Below are 15,371 nucleotides of genomic sequence, written 5' to 3'. Positions count from 1 at the left end.
GGGTGATGCATGCCACATGCCAGCAAATTTGGAAAACACAAGACTGGCCATCAGATTGGAAAAAATCAACTTCTATCCCCAAACCAAAAAAGGGAAACACTAAAGAATGTTCAAACTATCGAACAGTGGCACTTATTTCACATGCCAGTAAGGTAATGCTCAAGATCTTGCAAGGTAGACTCCAGCAATTCATGGAACGAGAATTGCCAGATGTACAAGCTGGGTGTAGAAAAGGCAGAGGAACTAGAGACCAAATAGCCAATATCTGCTGGATACCGGAGAAAGCCAGGGAGTTTCAGAAAAACATCTACTTCTGTTTTATTGACTATTCTAAAGCCTTTGACTGTGTGGATCATAACAAATTGTGGCAAGTTCTTGGTGGTATGGGGATACCAAGTCATCTTGTCTGCCTCCTGAGGAATCTGTGTAATAACCAGTGGTAAGAACAGACCACGGAACAACGGACTGGTTTAAGATGGGGAAAGGAGTACGGCAGGGTTGTATACTCTCACCCTACCTATTCAACCTGTACGCAGAACACATCATGCCACGTGCTGGGCTTGATGAAGCCAAGGCTGGAGTTAAAATTGCTGGAAGAAACATTAACAATCTCAGATATGCAGACGATATCACTTTGATGTCTGATAGCGAGGAGGAGCTGAGGAACCTTATGACGAAGTTGAAAGAAGAAAGTGCAAAAGCTAGGTTGCAGTTGAACCTCAAAAAAACCAAGATTATGGCAACCAGCTTAGGCAGGAGGTTGGACCCGATGGTCTTATAGGCCCCTTCCAACCCTACCTGCAAGAAGATCAAACCAGTCCATACTCCAGGAAATAAAGCCAGACTGCTCACTTGAGGGAAGGATATTAAAGGCAAAACTGAAGTACTTTGGCCACATCATGAGAAGACAGGAGACCCTGGAGAAGATGCTGAGGCTAGGGAAAGTGGAAGGCAAAAGGAAGAGGGGCTGACCAAGGGCAAGGTGGATGGATGAATTTCTGGAGGTGACGGAGTTGACCTTGGGGGAGCTAGGAGTGGCGATGGCCGACAGGAAGCTCTGGCGTGGGCTGGTCCATGAAGTCATGAAGAGTCGGAAGCGACTGAATGAATAAACAACAACAACAACAGTGTATTGAGAGGTTTTTGTAAAAGGAGAGACACCAGACTTCATTAATTGGAAGGCTTCTCAACTTTTGTGGCTCCTCCCATCTGGTTTTGGTCCCTGGTAATCTCCTCTGCCCCAATATGGCACAGAAGTGTTTTCAGTCTACCCTTGGGAGTGTTCAGAGCATCTCTTGTCTAATATTGCAAAGGACCAGGGTCCTTTCCCTTAGGGTGAGCTTGAGTTTTGTTGGACGTGCCAGCTGCTCCAGCATATTTTATTTTTTGCCAGTTGGAAAAGAGATACAATCAACATGGTAATGAAGAGAAGGAAGATTTTATGTTATCTAGAGATAGTCTGCCCTTCATATACTCAGCATTATCCAGAAACCATGCCAAACGTGTTTATCAGAGGTAAAGACAATGGGATGTGTTTTGTTTTTAGGTGCCTCCGCTGGCCCGTTTGAGTCCCCCCCCCCCCCGTTCGTCTCTCCTGAATCTGCTCTGGCCCAAAAAGTGGTGGTTTGCTGCTAAATCTTGTCACTAAGATTGCTGCTGAACATGTCCCTAAGGTTGGTCTCAGACAGTACCAGAAGACTGGAGTGTGGCCAACGTGATGCCCACTTTTAGAAAAGGATCCAGGAAATCACGTGCTTTTTAGTGTCAGGCCCATGGTTGACCTGATCCCAGGGGAGATGACTTTGGAGAAGGAGGGTTGGGATTCTGCAGCAAACCCCGCTCCCACAGAGGACGTGGGGCAACTTGAGGAGTCCCATCACAGGGATGTCTTTCTTGGGGCTCTGAAATACCCTTTCAGCCCCCGTTCCAGCCCTGCCTTCTTCCCCAACTCTCCTCCGTCGCCCTGTGGCTCTCCAGAGCAGCGGCTGACTAGGTGGGAGACTAAGAATCATCGTCAGAGTGCACCCTGGCCACCAGAAAAGCCTTTCACCCAGGGTCTACTAAAGAGGGTAGGACTACTCAAGAGCAAGTGTCTACTGAGGAGGAGGAGGAAAAAATCCCAGCTCTAGGCAATGCAAAAACAGACCCAACTGCAACGGCTGAATTAGGAGGAGACGTAGTCGATGGCATGTATATAAGCCCTCAGTCTCCTCACAGGCCTTTGCTCCAGTTCCCTGCACATGGACAGCTCAATGTAGGGGTCCCCAGTCTTTCTTGGCTGATGGGCACATTTGGAATGTTGAAAATATTGTGTGCACTCTCACAAAATGGTTGCCGCGGTGGGTGTGGCCAATCACAAAACACCCATTTCCCAAAGGTAAACTGGTGAGGCTAAAACAAAAGTAACATGCCTGAGTACCTAAATACAAGGCAAAGGCATGGCTTGAGCACCAAAACACAAAGCCACCCTTTTGAACTCACAGTTTTCTGCTCCAACACCCATTTCGGAGACAAGTAATTTGGCCAAGATACTAAGTAAGTACATGGTGGAAGTTGGGTCTGAGACCCAAATGCCAAATCTCCCTTCTTTGAAATGAGTGTTTTGTTGTGCTTTGTGGGGGCAAACTGGGGATGCTCAGAGAACTATGTACACACACGCAAGACACCCACCAACACCACACAACTGCACCCCTGAAAAATGTCCTGCCCAAGCACACCAACCCCCCCCCCCAGCAAAACAGACACAACATGCCCTGAACCAAGGCAAAACGTACACCACACTAAGGAAACGGCCCAGACCCCAACCAGAACACACACTTTTTCAAAGTAAAACAAACCATCTCGTGCACATTCCCAAAATGTGACGCACACAGAGTGCAGGCAGAGTGCTTCCCCCTCGCTCCCCACCCCACCTTTGGCCCTCAGGACCCTCCCTCCTGGTCCCCAGCTGACCTCTTCCTTTATCCTGGGTGGCTGGGCATACGTCAAAATGAAGCCCTGGGCTACAGCCATTCACCATTTTTATTTCCCAAGAATGCCATTTGGGGTCCAGAGGAATTCCTGGAAATAAATATGGCCTGGAGGCTGGTCCTTCACTTTGTGGCATGCCTGCTGTCCAGGTTTATTTAAAAATTAAATGAATAACCATGCGGAGCAAGGAGCCTGGTGTGCACCACCCTGGCCTTAAAGTCTCCTTGGGATAAATGGGCAAAGAGAGTTACTGAAGATAACATTGCCAGGCATCTAGAAGAGCAATTCTTTGAGAGTGTCAGTAAGCACGTGAGCAGGGGTGATCAGGCAGACACTGTTCACTTGGACTTCCAAAAGCTTTTGATAAAGTCCGTCCTGAGCAAACTTAGTAGCCATGGAATAAGAGGAGAGAACCTCTTCTGGATCACTAACAGGTTAAAAAACAGAAAGCAGAGAGTAGGAATAAATGGTCAATTCTCCCAACAGAGGGATGCAAATTGTGGGGTCCTACAGGGATCTGTATTGGGACCAATGCTTTTCACCTTGTTCATAGGATTTAGGAGTGAGATGGCCAAGTTTGCTGATTATACCAACTTATTTTGGGTGGTTAAAACAAAAACGGGATTGCAAAGTGTTCCAAAAGGATCTCTCCAGAATCAAAATGACAACTGACAAGTGCAGTTCAATATAAGCAAGTGTGAAGTGATGCAGTTTGGGCAAAAAATCCCAGCTTCCTATATTTGTTGATGGGGTCCCAACTGGAAGTGACTGACTATAAAAGAGGTCTTGGGGTTGTGGTGGATAGCTCACTGAAAATGTCGACCTAGTATGCGGCTGCTTTGAAAAAGACAAATTCCATGTTAGCTGTAGTTAGGAAAGGGATTGAAAGTAAAGCTGCCAATATAATGCATTTATACAAATCACATTTAGAACAGAGCTGAAAAATGTGCTGAAAATGGCAAACAAAATGATAAATGGAATGGAGCAACTCCACTTTGAGGAAAGGTTACCACCTTTGGGGCTTTTTACCTTAGAAAAAAAGGCAAATTAAGGGAACCGTGATAGAGGTGTTTAAAATTATGCATGGTGTGGAGAAAGTGGATACCAAGAAGTTTTTCTCCCACATAGTACTAGAATCCAGGGTCAGCCACCTTCTAAATGGTGGGAGATTCAGGACAGAGAAAAGGAAGGACTTCTTCACATGGCACAGAGTTAAGCTATGGAATTTGCTCCTGCAAACTGTAGTGATGGCCAGCAGTGTACAGGGCTTTACAAGGAGGTTAGACAAATTGATGGAGGAGAAGGCTATCAGTGGCTCCTAGTCCTGATGGCTATATGCTGCCTCCAGTATCAGAGACAGCATGACTCTGCATACCAGTTGCTATGGAATGCGATCGGGAGGGTGCTCTTGCCCTTAGAATCATAGAATAGTAGGGTTGGAAGGGGCTTATAAGACCACCGAGTCCAACCCCCTGCTCAGTGCAGGAACTTAAGTCAAAGCATCCCTGACAGATGGCTGTCCAGCCTCATCCTGAACGCCTCCAGTGTGGGAGAGCCCACCACCTCCCTAGGTAGTTGGTTCCACTGTCGTATTGCTTTGACAGTGCTCTGATGTTCAGCCGGAACCTCCCTCAGTCCTCTCTTCTCAAGGCTAAACATGCCCAGTTCTTTCAGTTTCTCCTCACAGGACTTTGTTTCCAGCCCCCTGATCATCTTTGTTGCCCTCCTCTGAACCCTCTCCAGCTTGTCTGCATCCTTCTGAAAGTGTGGTGCCCAGAACTGGACACAGTACTCCAGGTGAGGCCTAACCAGTGTTCATCTTGAGTCCTGATGTCCTGATCATGGGTTTCTCAGAAGCCTCTGGTTGGCCACTGTGGGAACAGAATGCTGGACCAAGTAGGCCTTTGGTCTGATCCAGCACAGCTCTTACGGTGATGAGTTTCGTTGTTGGTTTTCAGCAGGAGCATTGACTAAGCTTCGTTGGGTCTCTCAGGGAAAAGTGGGCTACAGTGTTGTAAATAAAATGCATCCTCAGCCCAGGGTGCCTTAGCACTGTGGAAGAGGGGTGTGGATGTTTCACATCTCCCCTTTTGCTTGCGTCGTTGCCTATGATTTTGTCTGTTCCCACCGCAAACATGTTGTGGCAGTTCTTGTGTTTGCTTGATTTTCTTTGAGCACATCATGGCCCTCCCTCTCTTCTTCACAGTGTGGCTGTTGTGTGCTTGTTTATGTTGTTGTAGCATAGTTGCATTTTCTCATAGTGATCGTCCAAATGTTTGTATGTTTTTTCAATCAAATGCAAGGTATTTTAAATCTGTTTGGCAGATGTAGCAATTGCAGAGGATTTCTTGCCAAAAATTCCAAAGAACCAAAACTTTGTTACTCTCCAAGGCATTATGCCTGTTTTGCAGTCCAGGTGCCTGAAAAAAATAACTATTAAAGGTCCTGGGTACACGTTGTGTTTGTTGCGTGAAATGCTGCCCCGTGTAAACCAGAATTCTGAAGGTTTCCTTGGAGACGTGCAGAGAAAGTTGGGTGGCGAGGGGGAATGTGTCCTTGGTTTGCTTCTGCTCATTTTATCTTTCTTTAGCAGCTAGTTGTCCCTACTGCTCCTCCTCCAGAACAGTAATTCAGCTGCATACACAAGGGAGGAGAAAGGCGGCTGGGGGGCTCCCTGATACTCTTCAGCACTCCACATCTGCCCAGAACTCTTAAGGCAGGATTATGCTAGCTGTGGCTGTTGTATGCTTGTGATGGGCCTTGTCTTTGTTACAAAAAGTTGCCGTGGGGACGTCCCTGATCCTGTTTGGGACTGAGGACCCCCTGTTCACACCATTTTCCCACAGAAAATCCCCCCTCCCTTAAACAGGGCAAAGAACTGCTTTGAAGAAGGGGCAAGTTTCACTGGGAAAATACCAGAGAGGAAATGATCGACCCCATGGCCGGTGCCATGCTCCCCCCCTGGACGGGAGCAGGGCTGCAGCTGTTTTTTGTTCTCAACACCACTCGTGTGTTGCACTCTGCACCAACAGATGGTTCAGGGTTCCGTTCAGACACACCCCAGCGGTAGCGGGCAGTGACCCCAACTGGTTGTGGTGCAGCATCCTTTGCCTGAGGCTCTTCGTGGCCTAGATGCCAGCCTGCCTGGTGGGCCTCTGGGTGGGCCCTTGGAGCTCCTTGCAGAAACAGCCGCATTTGTCATGAACAAGCAAGCGCTGTCATTGGTGTGTGCAATGGTTGTCTTCTGTGTGGTGCTTTTTGAAAGGAGGGTGGGGAGATCCGTTTCATTCAGCCTTCAGGCTTGGGCATGGGACAGAAACGGCCTTGGTCGCCTTGGTGGATGATATGAGGAGGGCTCTGGATAGGGGTGAATGCGCCTTCCTTGTTCTCCTCGACCTCTCAGGAGCTTTTGATACCATTGACAACAGTATCCTCCTGGACCACCTGGAGGGGTTGGGCATTGGAGACACCATATTGCGGTGGTTCTGGTCCTTCCTCTCCAACAGGTACCAGAGGGTAGTACTGGGAGAGGAGGTCTCGGACCTGTGGCCGCTCACTCGTGGGGTGCCACAAGTTTCCATCCTCTCCCTGATGCTATTTAACATCTATGTGAAGCCGCTGGGGGCTATCATCAGGAGGTTTGGGGTGCGGTGTCATCAATATGTGAATGACATGCAGCTCTGCCTCTCCTTTCACCAAGGTTGGCCTTAGAATCTCTGTCCAAATGTCTGGAGATGGTGAGTGGCTGGATAGGGAGGAATAAGCTGAAGCTGAACCCTGACAGGTCCGAGGTACTTTTGGTGGGAGACAAGAGGAGGTTGGGGGATATTGACCTCGTGCTGAATGAGGTACGGCTACCCTTGAAAGACCAGGTCTGCAGCCTGGGGGTCATTTTGGACTCCCAGCTGTCCATGGAGGCTCAGGTGTCAGCTGTGAGCCAGACAGCGCTGTACCAGCTCCATCTGATATGGCAGCTGTGCCCCTACCTTCCCGACCATCTGCTCCCATCGGTAGTACATGCCCTGGTCTCCTATCGTCTAGACTACTGCAATGTGCTCTATTTGGGGTTACCCCTGAAGACGGTTCGGAAGCTGCAGCTGGTACAGAATGTGGTGGCTCACCTGATTAAAGGCAGCCACCAGCGTGATCACATCACTCCAGTGCTGAAGGAGTTGCACTGGTTACCAGTTGTTTTCCAGGCCAAATTCAAGGTGTTGGTTTTGACCTTTAAAACCCTATATGGTTCCGGCCCAGCCTATCTCAAGGAGCGTCTCCAGCAGCACCAGACAAGCCGCTTAACAAGATCAGCCTCGGATGGCCTTCTCTCTGTTCCATCAGCCAGGACAGCTAGGCTAGTGAGGTCAAAGGAGAGGGCCTTCTCTGTGGTGGCCCCCACTCTGTGGAGCTCCCTCCCTAGGGAACTCCGCCATGCCCCCTCTTTAATGAGCTTCCGCCACGCATTAAGAACATGGTTGTTCAGGCAGGCATTTGGGGTGGGTTAGAGTATTTTTGGAAATACGATGTTTTAATGTAAAATTTTATTGCTCTAAAACTGTATTGATATACATTGCCCAGAGTGGCCAGGTGACCGGCCAGTTGAGTGATTAAGAAATTTAATAAATAAATAAAGCGATTTGTATTCACCTTCTGGCAGATCAGCGGTGCTGCCATGCTATTGCTGGTGCCTGTGAACTAAGAGGCTCCATCCATGCAGCTGACCAGGAGCATTTGTAAGACCTAGTCGCATGTATTGAATTTGGAATGACTGGGATGGCACAAGGTGGGATTCTGTGGGGAGGCTCAGAGCTCGTGTGCCATCGGAAGCCCTGTGGGGCAGGGCCATCCATCCCTACAAAAGCTCCAGGCAAGCTGATGAGTCAACCAGGAGAGGCTCCTGCAATGCTCAGCCTGTGCAGATGTCCCAGTTCCAGGCATGGCATCCCCTCCCAAGGACGGGGGCCAGGCAGATGTCGCTCACATGCACCTGCTGTGTGGAGGGCCTCCGGGTGGAGCTCCAGTGTGTAGGGCACAAACTAAGGCCTCTGCAGTGTATTCTTCCACTGGCATTTCTTCAGTAGGTGCTTATGTCTGCTCTTGGGTTTTGATGCTTGGAGTCTCTGAGCACTAAAGGGAGACTCAGCATTGGAATGGTCCTTCTCCTGGATATGCTAATAACAATATAACCTACATTTTGCTTCATCCTATGGCTCTGTGCCATTTTATAGGCTCATTCACTTACTATAACTGTTGGAAAGTGTATGGCGTTTTTTTAAATGCAAGTTGGGGGAAATGCTCAGTTTTTGGTTTGGCAAAATGTTAGCAATTCTGTTTTCTGATTATATAAGTGGAATGTGGATGCAAGCAACCTCAGAACTTGATGACTGCTTTTGTTCCTGCCAAATGTTACTTAGAATCAAGGAGAGGGCGGTGGCCATCTTAACAGACTGGGCTGATATGGAGGGCTGGGTAAAGCACGGTGCACTGCTGTGGGGAATGTTGTAGTTTGGGTCTGGAATTTACAGCTGCATTTCCTCAGCAAAGGGAAGCAGTGGCACTCTCTGCTTTCTGTCCAGTAGTTGCTGTTAAATTGCCAAAGAGGCTGTGCCATGATCTTGCCTTCCCTTGAAAACCCAGTTTCACCTGAGCTGCCCAACCAAGTACCCCATGGTATTGCAGGGGCAGCGTTTTTGCAGGGAGCAGTGGCCATCCGACACTGTTGCCCAAGCTGTCTCACCCCTCCCTCCCTTGTGACGGAGTTGTCTAACGATTTTGCATGTGTTCTTCCAGCGGCGAGAAGTGCTCGGTGCACTTTGTCTGCCCCTTGCTGCTCCTTGGTTGTGGAGGTCAGTGGTGGTGGACTATTCCTGTAGCACAATGTAGAATTCCTTCCTTCAATTTGAGAGTGACCTTTTCAATAAGCGCAACCTTAATAAAGAGCCAAAGGAAGACAGAGCTCACGTGAGGAGTCCAAAATGTCTTTGCAAAGCGAGAGGCATGGCTGGCTGTTCAGCCATCGGCACCTGCAAGTAATGAGGAAGGAACTACTTATGACAGTCAGCATTCAAGGCAGTTTGGAGCACTGTGGGCAGAGCAAGCTGGCAGTGGCTGCTCTTGAATGCTTTGCATTGCAGTAACTGAGTGTTGCTTGAGCCACTGTTCTCCAAACTAGCTTCCTGTAACTATGCCAGGAAAGAAGTTATTCAGCCCCCTGGAATCCTTGCCAGTTGTGCCAACAGTGGCAGAACACAGCAAAAGAATGCCTAGCTGGAAGTTGGCTGCAGTGGAGGACCCTTTGAGCACTTGCTGCAGCTCCAGAAAAGCTGGCTGCCTCACACCTGTTCTCTGTCTCCTTGAGAGGCTCTCAGAGCGGTTCCAGGGAGATCCCTTGGCCTCAGATTTTGGCAGATAGTCCTGAGTTGTGTGTTGCTGCTTGATGTTTGGGTAGCCAACATGTGATGCCTTTGACAAGGCTGGGACAGCCAATGTCCCCTAATGCTACAGATGTGATATTTTGCAGTTTTGACCTGAATGTCTCCTTCACTCCTTTTCCCACTTCTCCAAAGGGAAGTAATCCTGCTCTTCTGAACGGCATGGGCCTCTTTTCTGCGCAGCTGCACAGTGTGGGAGTGTCTCCCTGTCGTGTGGTCTTATGCAGCAGCAGGCTGGGTGTGAATCATGCATTGTGTGGGTGGGACCAGTTGGGTGGGAAAGACTTGTGTGGACATCTCTGGCTGCGTGGCTATTGCCCATCGTACAGCCACACGGGGAAGTGGCTCCTTAGCGTTACCAAGTTGCATGATATGGAAAAGGCAAAGGAGAAGAAGAAAAACAGCTGCCTCAAACTCTGCCTAGTGTATTATGGGGTGCTGCAGTTGCACATTTCCATGAAGACATTTGACTCAGTCATGAACTGTGTCAGAGGAGTGGCACCCTCATGCTCAGTGGTTGAATGCTCATTTCATGTTTTGCATCTGGAAGCAAATAAGCCCTGTTTAGTGCATTTTTTAAGGTGAAAATGATTCTATAATTTGTTGGTGCATTGTTATGGTAGTGCTCTTTGTGTTGCCTTTTCTCGGTATTAATGCACAAACGGTGCGACTAATCTTACTCAACGTGAAAGCAAGTTATCTTGAAATCACTGGGACTTCAAGTAATATGTTAAAGTCGGGGTGAAAGTGTGTGTATCCAAATCCTGCAGTCCTTCCCCCCTCCCTAAATTCCATGTGCCTTTGTGTTCAGCCAGAATGAAGCACATCTGTTCCCCCATGTGTTTTGTTAATAGGACTCTGATCCCTCCATGGAGATCCACTGTAAGCCTTTTTGAGTCTGAAATGATTGTTTGGTGTCTGATTCTGTATGGGGCTAACAACTGATAATCTTCTCATTGAGGACATGTCTATTTTGTGTGTATATTGTGTGAAATCTCTCTCCTGTTTGTTGCACCTTGTAGGGCTGCTCTGGAAGATGTAGAGGGAGATGTGACAGAACTAGAACTGAAACTAGACAAGGTGAGCAAACTTAAACCGGGCTGGTTTTCATCTTGTATTGTTCAAGGGGTCCCTTTGCAGTGTTGCAAGTCCCAAGACCTCGTAGCAGCAGCACTTGTTTGGAGGAACCAGCTGATAGCAAGAAAGCTTCCAAATGGATTGCCTGTATTTACTGCTAAATGTTTTGCAATCTTACTGTCCTTGAACTATATTTAATGCCTAGATTTTAAAAACCTTTGTAATACTAAGTGTGCTGTTTGTTGCTAGCCTTACTTGTTTAGGTTCAGCTGGCACCTTGTTGCTTTCTGTCATCTTTTCCTAGCTGGGGGGTCTGTTTTTGAGATGTTCATGTTCGTTGTTTGTAGTCATGATAGGATTAAACACAACACATTGGCTGGCCATGATGACAACCCAGCTTTTCATGAGGCATGTAGGGATCCTGTTTAGTGACTTTATATATAACGGCAAGAGCTGTTGGAAGGCCAGAAGAGTGATAAATCCCTTGGGCAGAGCCAGTCCTCTATAGCCAAGTGCCGTCTGAAGAATCACAGGCCAGAAGTTGTCCTGACTTGGCTTAGAATTGCACATGGTGGGGCCCATATTTCCTTGTATCCACTGAAGGATCCATCAGCATGTGTTCAAGGCGGGATGCTGCTTGGCTGTCCTCTTGTCTAAATGTTTGCCCAATGCTTCGACAAGCGTAGCCCCCTGACCTGACTCCTGTGACCCTCGCTTCGTATCACTGCCAGCTGCCCATTGTGAGTGGTCCTATCCCAGGCTGCTCCCTGCTGTGCTCATTTGCTGACGGAAGTGGGGTTTTTTTTACATAGGGAGACATTCAAAAATGCAATCCACCGTCGGCAGCATGAAATGATTATGGTATATCCTCCCACCTCTGGCCTCATTCTGCCAGCCATTTCTTGGCAAGGAGGAATCCCCCCCCCCCATACATACAAGTGTATGGAGGAATTGCTCCATTCTGAAACTGAATGTGGTCCTCTGGATGAAAGAGGTTTGACACCATCGGAACACATTGGAAGCTGCCTTATTCTGAGTCAGACCCCCCTCGGTCCATCTAGCCCAGTATTGTTGACACTGACTGGCAGCAGTGGCTCTCCTTCCTGGATTTCAGGCAGGATTTTTTCCAGCCCTAGCTGGAGATGCTGGGAATCGAACCAGGGACCTTCTGCGTGCAAAGCAGGGGCTCTGCCGCTGCGCTACAGCTCTTCCCCTGTTGTGGACTTTAGTTTTTGGCTTTTCACGAAAGGCCGTATTAAGGCAAAAGTAATCTGAGATGATGTTGGCAGCTCTGATTTAAATTTACCTTATTGGTGAAAGAGGGGGCCTGAAATTGAAATAATGTGGAAAGAGTGAAGAGCTGGTGAAATGGATCCTACCAGTTTAGAAAGGTTTGATCCGTGGGGGGCTGGGGGAGCCTTCTGGCTGAAAACTGGGCACACAACTTGCCCTTATCAGCTACTGCTGAAGTGGTGTAGGGTTAATTTTTCATGTGAACAGGTGATAAGCTCAGCTCTTGAGGCTTACAGTGATGCGGAAAGAGCTCTTGAGGCACGTCCAGCCTGGCCTGATAAGTTTAATGTGAGGGAAATGGTGTACTCTGGCTTCTGTGTCTTCCCCTGCCACTTGTGACCTCTGCGTCCACTTCCCAGTAGGCTTGCCTAGAGCTCTGCTTTGTTGCTTGCTCTGGCTCATCACTGCTCAGTTTGCTTGAAGGATAATGCAGTTGGGCCACTGGGGGCAGAGTACAGGCACCCATCCAGACCACTTTGGATGGCGCTTTCCAGTTGGTAGCTGAGAAGTTGCATATCGTGGGTGACATGTCAAATTGAGGGGAAGACAGGTATTCTCGTCTGTCTTTTGGATCCCTTTTGCTGCTCCTCCTCATCCAAGGTGATTCTGGAAATAATCCAAAGGGATTTGGTGGCTCTGCATGAAACACTGGGTGGTGGAGTGGCGTTGTCTGGCTCCAGTTGCACAGTGAATCTCAAACTTGGTTTCTTAGGGCACAATCCTATGCATGCCATCTGGGGAATGCTGGGAGTTCTGGACTTTGTTTGCATAGGATTGCGCCCTAGGGGACATTTCTTTCCCTAGGGTAGAACCATTTACATCAAAACATTATTTGGTCCTGGGTGGAAAGAATTACCAGCCAGCTTGCAAATGGCTCTGAACTTGGGAGGGGGCTTGAAGTTCCTGGAGTCACTCTGCCCAAGTCTTCCCCCCTCTTCCTGCCTGCTCCCTTTTGTCCTGGAGTACCCCAGTCCTCCTCCCTTGAATCCCATCCCTGCATCACTCCCACAGTGTGTGCGAGAAGCCTGGGAGCAGCCAGGGCCATCTTCATGCTCTTCGTAAGCACGCAGAGGCCAGTGGGTAGAGGCTGGATTGTGATACTTTCCCTTTCAGTTGGTGAAGCTGTGCATTGCTATGATTGACACGGGAAAGGCCTTCTGTGTGGCCAACAAGCAGTTTATGAATGGCATCCGGGACCTTGCCCAATATTCCAGCAAGGATGCCCTGGTGGAGGTAAGTGCTGGATGGCAAAGCTTGCCTGAAAGAGGTCTGGGCTGCGGATAGGAGATCGGTGGCCTGGGAATCGTCCCACCTACAGCGGCCCCTTGCCAGAGCTGGGCCCATTGGCTTTCAGGCTGAAGCACTAAGCGAGGGAGGGACTTCTGAATTGGCAGCTGTCAGGCCGCCCCCCTTCAGAAACAGGAGGCAGTGTGGGGACTGCCTGTGGCCAGCTTCTCCTGGGTGCCCGGTGTCCTCGGCAGATGTCTCCCCCGGCTTTTCTTGAGCAAAAGGGGAGCCCACTCTGACTCAGGGCAGAAGTGTCATGACAGGACTGTTCGACTTTCTCTGCCCCTTTCATCCTCTGAAGCTAAACATACTTGGTTCTTCCTCCTTCAATCCTAAGTTGTAAATATTTCTGTGACTCATTCCGACCCTTTGAGAGAGGCCAGAGAAGAGGAATTTTATCCCCCAAGCAATGTCAAGGCCATCTTGCCTTAAGAATGAGAAGGTCATCCGCTTGTGTCACAGTGTCTGAGATTGGCTCCTAATGTGGCCATGACACCTTGATCCTGTGGAATTAGTGGAAGGAAGATGGCCTGCCTGTGGTGGCTTTCTCTCCCCCTCCCTCTTTCTCCACTTACAGGCCAGCTTGACAAAGTTCTCAGACAGCCTCCAAGAGATGATCAATTATCACACTGTAAGTTTTGAATGTAGCACGACTGACAGGCCTGTCTGCCTTGCGGGTTGGGAAAGGGACCTGATAAATATACATGTTTTTTCTCACTGATGTTTCTAGGGCACGCCAAGGGGTTTAACAATGAAATGCCTCCTTTATAGGTTTTGTGTCGTTTTTATTAAGCTGCTTTTGAGGTCCCAGTGGAATGTGTATGACTCGGTTGTTCCAGGCTTCCTGGAACATAGGTCTTGGCATTGTGTTCCTGTTGCTCTGGCTGTCAGTCTGGAAAGTCTGCATTGGCCCTCTACCCCCCTCCCCCGAAGTGCGCAGGCAGCCAGCTGAATCCATAGCCAGAGCCTTAGGGTTGGCTCACTTTCTCGCTCCCTTCATTAATTGGTTTACAGTGAACTTCTATACATGTCTTCTCAGAAGTAATTTTGCATACAATGGGGCTTACTCCCAGGTAAGTGTGTATAGGATTGCACCCTGAGAGGCTTGCTAGAGAGAAATCCTCCTCATTGCAGGTAGAGTAGCTGTTGTTTTTCTGTCCCTTTGGCAGATTCTGTCAACACAGAAGAAAGCCAAGGGCCAGGTTTACATCTTGCTGGCACAGGAAGGGCACCCTCCTTCCCCTGCTGGGCTCTCCTGCTGCTGCGCTGGAAAGCCAGCATAGTCCTGGGGCCTGTCTTCGAATCTGGACCTCAGAAACCCGGCTTGAAGTGCCTGCTCAGGCTCAAGAGTTGGCGGGAGGTTTTAGGCACGTTGGCCGTGCAAGCAGCGGACATGAGGCAGAGCTTCGGTGGAAAGGCTGAGTGAGCATGTGAGGCAGTGGCGCAGCTGCCTTGGAGTCAGGTGGGCCCTGGGTCTTCCCTGCCCAGAGCCTTAAACGGTTTGGGGTCACATTACTTGAAGAACCACCTTCATCCACATTGGCCTGTCCGGAGTTTAAGATCAGCAAGAGAGGTTCTTCTCACTTGCCCGTTCTTGAGGGTAGTTAGGAGGGTGAATACACAAGAGAGGGCCTTTTCTGCAGTCGCTCCACACGTTGGAATGAGTTGCCATTGGAGGTTCGCCAGGCCATTTCAGGCTTTTAGGAAGGCCCTGTAAACATACTTCTTTATTCTGGCTTTCCCCTGATCATGTTTCTTCAGGCTGGGTTGTAGCTGCAATTGTCTCTTGTAGGTTTTGTTTTATGCTGGTGTTCGCTGTTTTTTAAAATGTTTGCTGTTTCTGTTACCATATTGGTTTTTATTATATGCATTGTACTGTTGTACACCGCCTTGGGAGGGCTCCTGCTCTGAAAGGCAGCCAATAAATATTTTAAATAAATTTTAAAAATAGCAGTTCTCCAAGTTTGAGAGAGTCTTTCCTGGTCTGGGCACCTGCAGCCTTCTTCCTTCTGAGCTGGCAGTGTTTCAGCTGGGGAGAATCCATCCATGGTTGTCTTCTGGTAAAGCTATAGGTTGGGGCTCCTTGCACTGGGTGAAGAGAAGGTACAACGTGTGGCCACTCTGCCTCTTTGAGTAAAAGGCAAGAAAGTAGGTGGGGGCGGAGAAAGAGCCAGTGCCAGCCAGGTGAATGTTAAGCACAGTGCTGGCACTGCTCTTCAAGCACTCTCCTTCCCTCTTGCAGCCTTACTGCTGTCATCTCTCCCTTTCTAATCATATTTGGGATGAGGAAAATCCAAGGTTCAGGGAAGGCTGGGA

The 15,371-nt window shown here is 48.9% G+C and overlaps 2 protein-coding genes across 6 annotated transcripts in view; both read left to right on the top strand.

Moving 5' to 3' along the window:
- The window catches only part of PPP1R2 (protein phosphatase 1 regulatory inhibitor subunit 2), a 62,189-nt gene extending 51,718 nt beyond the window's left edge, over positions 1 to 10,471 (top strand). Inside the window, exon 6 of the mRNA XM_084847899.1 lies at positions 10,421 to 10,471. Within this exon, the coding sequence (XP_084704025.1) occupies positions 10,421 to 10,440 (20 nt within the window). The 3' untranslated portion in view covers positions 10,441 to 10,471. The remainder of the gene's footprint in view (positions 1 to 10,420) is intronic.
- Positions 1 to 15,371, top strand: part of ACAP2 (ArfGAP with coiled-coil, ankyrin repeat and PH domains 2) — a 70,171-nt gene that overhangs the window by 5,956 nt on the left and 48,844 nt on the right. For all 5 annotated transcript variants that reach the window (XM_084847864.1, XM_084847863.1, XM_084847862.1 and 2 more), the window contains 3 exons: positions 10,421 to 10,478; positions 12,882 to 13,001; positions 13,633 to 13,686. In XM_084847864.1, the coding sequence (XP_084703990.1) occupies positions 10,421 to 10,478; positions 12,882 to 13,001; positions 13,633 to 13,686 (232 nt within the window). The remainder of the gene's footprint in view (positions 1 to 10,420; positions 10,479 to 12,881; positions 13,002 to 13,632; positions 13,687 to 15,371) is intronic.

This window comes from Heloderma suspectum, chromosome 3 (assembly GCF_057233095.1).
Source record: "Heloderma suspectum isolate Gila_16-S chromosome 3, 16-S_ref, whole genome shotgun sequence".
Lineage (NCBI taxonomy): Eukaryota > Metazoa > Chordata > Lepidosauria > Squamata > Helodermatidae > Heloderma > Heloderma suspectum.
This window is presented reverse-complemented; position numbering and strand designations above follow the sequence as displayed.